This window comes from Limulus polyphemus, unplaced genomic scaffold, assembly GCF_000517525.1.
Source record: "Limulus polyphemus unplaced genomic scaffold, Limulus_polyphemus-2.1.2 Scaffold421, whole genome shotgun sequence".
Lineage (NCBI taxonomy): Eukaryota > Metazoa > Arthropoda > Merostomata > Xiphosura > Limulidae > Limulus > Limulus polyphemus.
Window position 1 is genome coordinate 240,453 of NW_013666031.1, and position 7,858 is coordinate 248,310.

Sequence of the window (7,858 nt, forward strand, 5' to 3'; positions counted from 1 at the left end):
AGTCACTAAGCTTTGGCAGGGGCCGGTGTCAACTGGGACCGGATTCTCCCCTTCGCCCCCCCCCAAACACAACATACACAAAAATTAGAAACAAAAACAAAATTGACATTTATTACACTTAATCGATTATTATCAACAACAGAACATTCAAGTTTTACTTTCAACTTTCAATGCCTAGCTCCAACTTCTCAAACCCTAACCCTTATTGTTTTCAAAACCCTCACCTTCCCCAGAAATCCATTTCTCAAGCTATGCCTGTTATTAACCCCTATTGTTCTCCAAATCACCGACTTTCAGCGAGCATCAGTTTTTGTTGCTCGGAACACTTTTTTTTTATTAACTAAACCAATTATTAATTGTAACTTTCAGTACCATGTTAGTTGCCACAAAGATTAGGGCTTCAATGCCTAACTTCAACACTCGGCCGGAACCAAGTATTGCCGGGTAGCCCAATACATGGCCGGGTACCCATGCATCCCTAAAAATAAGCAAGACCAACTCATTGATACAAGTCAACCACCAATGTGAATCATTGACATACATACTACATTAATTTTATAACAGAAATATAACTGATATTGATTTAACAAAAACAATTCATCTTACTTCTTCCAAAGTTTTAATTTCAGTACTGTTTAACCCAATTAATCATTACCAATTACATATCTGAATGGACCAGAAAAAGATCCAAGGAAAATCAGTCTGCTAAACATACCAACCCCCTATCCCACCTATGTCCATATAAATTTTTTTCCTTGAATCTGCATATGTTTCATCATCAAAACTGAAAACATCAAGTACAACTACAAAAAATAATAAATATGCCACCACAAGAAAAATATCTGTAAGAATATCTTCCTTTGATTTATTAATTTTTCCTGTTAACAACACCAAGCATTCAGATGTTACACTAAAATAAAATTGTTAGCAAATTACTAAATATTTAGTGATACCATTACCAAATCTCTCTCCCTCATATACATGATTTTTTTTCTTGAACTTGCATATATCTCATCAAACTAAAAATATCAAATACAAGTAAAACGACTTATTAAAGTGAAAATATGTGCTTTTATATTTTTTCTCAAAAAATTTTGAAGCAGTAAGGTTAAAGTTAATTCTGTAATAATTTTCAGTTCTAGATTTTTAAATTCAGTACAAATTCCATATTATATATATGATACTTAAGTTTTTTTTACAATATGAAGGCCATAATTGGCTTTTATGCAAAATAAAGTTTTAAATAACATACAGACAACAAGGGAACATTCGGTTTTTATGGCTGTCTTTGAACACCCACCTCTGAAAAAAAATAAAAATTTAAACCTACCCTTTATTTTCAGGAAATTGTCAATTCCCCTTTTAAACTCTATAAAAGGTGGTTTTCACTAATGCCAACTCATTCCACAAGCCAATCACTCTGTTAAAAAAATGTCTTAACTAAAGCCTAGCCTACTTTTTCAAGTCTTAATATGTTAAGAGATCTTATTAACCTATCTATGCAAAATAACCCATTCCCAAAATCATTCTAGTAGCCCTCCTCCAAACCATTTCCACTAACTCAACAGAAGTTTTTGATAAGGAGACAAAAACCATGGGCAAGTCTAAAGCTGTTTATCAACTGAAACAAGTCATTCTGCAATGCTTCAAAAAAAAAGAGTTTAATGTAATCAGCAAACTGTAATAATTTACTAAATGTTTCCCCTATCAATATCAGTAATATAAGTAAGATTAAGCAAAGGCCCAAGCACTGAATGCTTAGCTACTACATTATTAATTAGAGCAAAGCTTGACAGGACTCCATTAATAATGAGATTTTGCTTTTTTTTCCTCCAACTACCCTATAGTCCAATTAACTTGTCTTTTCCCAAACCTTACTAATGTGTTTTCTTAGCTATACTTCTGAGTTGCATCTTAACAAATGAATTTTGAAAATCCTCAAAAAAAATGATGAGATTAGTATGGCTAGATTCTCCTTTAGTGAATCCATGTTAGCTTTCTTTTATGATGTCATATTTCACTGAATGATTTTTTCAAAGCTTTTTAATGACTTTCAGATTTGCCCCAATACAGAAATATGACTATTTGTAATATAATTTCTGGGGCAACATTACCCACTCCCTATTAAAAAAAAAAAAAAAAACGAATAACATTAGCAACTCTCCAATCCTCAGGTACCTGCCCATTGTGTATTTGCATACCAAAATTAAAGAGAACAGATTACACATCTGATCTTTCATCTTCATTAAGACTCTGAGGAAAACCTTGGGTGATCCTGATGGTTGTTATTTTCAAATTTCTCAATCTTTCTACTTGTCATCAATGGATTAAGATTCACATGATTCAAGTCAACTCCAATTTTCCCATAGCATGCTTACAGACAGGAATATTGCCGATATTATTTCACATTTAAAATAGAAAAGAACATTTAAAGTACAAGTGATACTAGTGAAAGACGCGTATTATTTCGAAATTGATATACACAAAATCAATTAAAATTTTTTTACTACACAAAAGTAAACAAAATATCAAAATGTTTATAAGCTTTTATACATTACATTATAAAGAAAAATTACATATTGTAAATATTCTTGTACAGAGAACTGATCGTTACAATTAAAAATAGTTTAATATTAGGATATTGTACACTTTTAAAACTTACTTGCTACACAAATATGAAAGATCTTTACTCAAATTAGATAATTTCTTTATCTATCTAGGCTGATAATAACCAAATTAACTAGAAATTGTAGCCCTCAACTGATCAAGAAAGTATTCAATACCATCAAATATGTTTCATATTTGTGGGACAAGCAAGTCTGGATTAGTTGCATGGTAGTGAATCAAACTAATCACTGGATAAACTTAATGTTTGGGTGAATAAATATTTCTAAACAATTATAGTAAAATGTTTTAATTTACATTCTTTAAACTCTTATAATATATTTATTCCAGTAAAATGGTTGTAAAAGAACTTTTCCTGCAGAATGACTTTGAATGTTTTTGTAAAGAAGTATTTTTCTATAATAACACGTATAACAAGCAAGAACAATAATTATAACACTAACAAAATATATATGAACTAAGAATAATAAAAAAACTATTTTGAAGGTATATTACTTAAGATTTACATACGATTAGAATAGAAACAGGGAAGAGCTAGAGATGGTTTAGATAAACAAATTATTAATTACAACTTACATATAAATTATAATTTAGTTATATTACATGGCAATTCTAATTCAAAAAATGAATCAAGTATGCAGTCCTTATTTTTAATTCTGCAAGGTTAGATATCCTTCCAAAAATATAATTACATTTATAATGTTATCAACCATAATAAAACATACTCCAAGTTCCAACATAGCATTACTATTAAAAAAATGTAATGCAACTGCTGGCTGTAAATAAAATTTAAGCGTTTAGTTTTAATTAAAAATTAAGTTAAAACAATGCAAGTCTAAGTGACTCTCTTTCCTAATTTGAGTTTTTGATAAAGTCCATCATGGCTCCACGAAACGCTATATTAAGTTGTTTACTATAATACTTTTAAGTTATTTAATTATAATTAAACATGACTTGTAACACTTAAGCCTAAAAATAAAATGTTTAAACCAAACAGTACCGGTGGCGAGCTGAATCCGGTGATTTATGCCAAGTTTTTTTTTCTGTAAACTCTGGTTAAACACAAAAAATACCTAATTGTTTTGTTCTTAATGTATTGCGTACACTACCTCATCCATATATGTTTGCTCTGCATAAATTGTTTCTGTTTTTGTTGTTTTTTTATGACCGAAACGCAAAGTAGTTCTAACTTCAAATCTAAATTATGCAATAATATCTACCCATTCATGTTTATAATCAAATCACAAATACTGAATTAGTACTGTTACTGTTAGCGTTACGGAAACTGGAACTTGGCATTTCATACTGTCAAAGTTATACAACTGTACGTAACAAGATAATTTAATTTTCTTATTACCAGGATGCCCTTCTCCAACAGATTCCGATGTGAAAAGAAAACTTTCAAGAGTATCATGCTCGGTTGAAATGTGAGCTTCACCATTCATCATACATTCTAACACCACTGCGTTTTCCGCCATCGTTCACCGCGTGTTATTTACTCACTTCCCCCAACCACCTCAATAAATAGATTATAGATGTACATACGTAGGCTTGTTCACTACTTTATAGTCAGAGATACTTCAATCGCTGCGCATGGACGTATCTCAGATTCTTAATAGTCCACTATCTCATAACAAAACACTAGTATCTTAACTCTTAAATTTACAAATAAATTCTTAGCTCTTTATATCTTCTATCTTTATCAAAAGTACTTCTGAAGGAGAAACAATATCTTATCTTTTTGTTTAACAAAGGTTTAAGTAATATTAACTGCAATATTGATGATGTTTTTGCTTAATATGTGTGTGTGTGTGAGACCCTGTAACCATAAAGACCTAGACCCACAAGCAACTCTGTTCATAAACAATTTATATTGAAGTTAAATTAGTTTCACAAAAATTAAAAATTTGACAGTGATGTATGGGAAATACGTATACTGAAATTAGCAGGTAGAAAAATGGTTATAAGACAATAATTTAAATCTGATACTTCTGAAAACGAACATTACTTGATATGCTCACTTCTTAGAAAAAAATGTTTAAAAAATCAACAATGTCCAGAGAAACAAGTACACTATATTTTTTGTGCCAACGGGGTTTGATTATTTGTTTTACCTCAATTTCAACTGAACATTTTAGTTACTTTAATAAAAAGTAACTGAAAACTTTTTTATCGTTTCATAAAAAAAAAACACTAACAAAAACAACCATAGCCACCCAATATACTTCTAAGCCCTCTCGTCTAACTAGTATAAATTACACAGCTTACAAAAAATTTCTGTTTCGTTTTAATATTTATATATTAGAACACTATTTTGTATTTTATCTTCTGAGTTCTAAAGCTGATACCCCTTTTTATATAAATGTGAATTTGGCTGTAGAAACAACTACTACCATTATTATGAGTTTACACTTTTAACAATGTCATGGTGTGAACGCCTTTAGAAGCTGACGAAGCATGATACAATTGATTATATTTGTCATAAGACATTATGTTAGACCTGTTATATTTTTAACACTACATTCTTACTCTAGTCTCTACCGGATTTTCAAGAGTTAGAATAGTGTATAGTAATAGTATTTCAACCACACTATAATCATTATATCCATTGCCGACTACACACTTCGCTCAATCCAGAGCTCTTCAAGCTGGCTGGGACACAACGATAACAGTAGAGGTTGGAATACCATACAATACAGGCCATTTGTTACAACAACAATTAAGAATGTAGTGTTAAAAATATATGTTTAACATAAGGACAAATATATATAATTGTAATAATGGGTTTCATCAAATTCCACGTAATCACACACACACACATTGAAATTATAATAATTTGAAAATTATTCTCATGATAAATTAACATGTTCTAACAAATATCTATCTGCCATATTTCTACACAGCCCTAACGTTAAATATTATTCTCTTTCATTTAACAATTATTTCGACGAGCCCAGAAACAATCCGCTACATCTATTAATGATGACTTTAAACACAATTATAATGTTCCATCATAATATTAAAGGTAGTAAGTAATTAATTACAAACATTGATCAAATTTATATATAAATGAAAGATAATAAAGTCATCCCTTTTTTATTAAAATTACACAAAACCTGACAATTAAAACGATAGTTACGCGATAATTAAAGCACACAGACTTGCTAATTAATACAATGTGATATTCAATAGCACATTTAACAGTTGATTTTGTTTCATTTTTATGATCGATTGAAAAATATTTTAAGATTTTTAGAATCACTCAGAGTTACATCTTAAAATTTTATCAATACAGCAGAAATATATATGATGAAACTTGATTTTATACCTTCATTTTTGATAGGCACTCTTTCATCTACATGGATCAAATAATGTACATCTCTAATATGCAAATTAAATTGGCATATACATTGACAATATTTTTCTTTTACTTTATTTCCCCTTTTTTGTAATCTTCAAACTGCTGTTGAAAAATTCTAAGATGCAACCAGTTTCTGCATAAATTCCATGTCCCGCAACATTTATTAAATACCAGTTCTGCTCTTGATGCCTAATTCAACTAGATTTTTGGAGGTTTGAAAGATTAGGTATTCATAGGCATACTGATATTTAAGAACTTGGTCATTTAATGTAGACATAAGACTAATCAAAGGGAAAATAATCACCTATTTCTATTTTTACCTTTTTTAAAAAGATTATTTATCTCGATATAATTCTAGTATTTATTCTCTTACTAAGTTATATAACAAAAGAACATCGAACCAAACTACTTCTAAAGACTAAACACTTACTCCTGACTTGAACTTTAACATTAGAAATGTTTGCACATTAAAACAGTAGCTTAACTAAACCTATCTGTACCTCAACGTTACAATTCATATAAGAAAAAAATTCACTCTCAGTTCACTAAACTTTCTCTACTTTTTCGATTCTAACTAATTCTTGGATATATATTCCAAAAATGTTTTTCTGGAATTTATATAGCATTCTTAATCAAAGAGGAGCATTACCTTTGCTTTCGAGAAAACTTTATCTTATTGCTACAACAACCTACCTACTGACCAAATATGAAATACCCATTTTCAAAAAATAATCATCACGCATTCATATAACAGAATAATAAAATACTAAATATGCAACAATAAATAAATTACGAAATAAAAGTATAAAATGCCGTTGTACAACAATATTTATTACAAAACAGTTTTGTTTTAAAATGTCAGCACAAGGAGAAAAGTAATAAAGACATACAATAGTTTGTCGTGCGGCCAAAACAACCTGCTGAGGACACACAGGAGTGATAGTTTAACAATTTTCCCCTTTCTGTATCTCGGACTGTGGTAATCCAAACTGTCCCATATTTTCAGTGATATGCTATACAGGACCCTTACTTCACATACCAAATTTCAAGACAATTCATTAAGAAATACTTGAGATATAACATCTTAAATTTTGATTGAATTTCTTCCTTTTTTTTTCTTCGCAACGAAAGTACAGAAACTTTTCCCAGTTTACCCCTGAAGAAAAAAGATCCACCTTTCGAAAGGGTTCGGGTTATAGGGTCTTTATCATCCGATTTGAAAAAAAACTTAACTTTTATGGATTTTTTTGATAGAACTTTCCAACTTACAATTAGGAGACTCATTTGGTGTAAATATAAGGCACATGTGAAAAGTTATTGTTACGTCAGCGAGGTCACGTGACTAGTATCACGCCACCTCCTTCTAGAAATATCCTGTTCCTTCGTGAATTGTCGGGAGACTACTAGATTGGGGTAAGCTGGTATATATAAGATGGTCACAACGTGACGGAACAATGAGTAATTGAACTGCAGTCAGAAAGTGTGTAATTGAACTGAGTATTGCTGAAGTCGAGCACTTGAGACGTTCGTTGAGAATTATAGCGCGACTGTTGAAATTAAGTGTATCGCAAAGTTATATTCAGAAAGAATAAACCAGTTTTATTTAAGAAAGGACTTGTGTCGCTAAAGTTTCGTCGGAACGAATTTACGGAAAATTAACTGACGAACGGAGACGTAACAAATTGGTGTCAGAGAGTGGGATAAAAAAATGGAAACGAGAAGCGGCAAATCAAACTACAGCTTAGCAGATTTGATGGCAGCAATACAAGAACAGCAAAAAAAAACAAGAAGAACTAGAAAATAAACAAGAAGAACGAGAAAAGAAACAAGAAGAACGAGAAAAGAAACAAGAAAAGAAATAAGAAGAACAAG

The 7,858-nt window shown here is 30.5% G+C and overlaps 1 protein-coding gene across 2 annotated transcripts in view; it reads right to left on the minus strand.

Annotated features, from left to right (window-relative positions):
• Positions 1-4,167, minus strand: part of LOC106458149 (S-adenosylmethionine synthase-like) — a 47,565-nt gene extending 43,398 nt beyond the window's left edge. Inside the window, exon 1 of one of the 2 annotated variants that reach the window (XM_013917610.2) lies at positions 3,983-4,167. In XM_013917610.2, the coding sequence (XP_013773064.2) occupies positions 3,983-4,103 (121 nt within the window). In that variant the 5' untranslated portion in view covers positions 4,104-4,167. Of the gene's footprint in view, positions 1-3,625; positions 3,946-3,982 lie in introns of those variants that run through there. The other variant, XM_022384297.1, reaches the window with a different exon arrangement.
• Between the last annotated feature and the right edge of the window lie 3,691 nt (positions 4,168-7,858).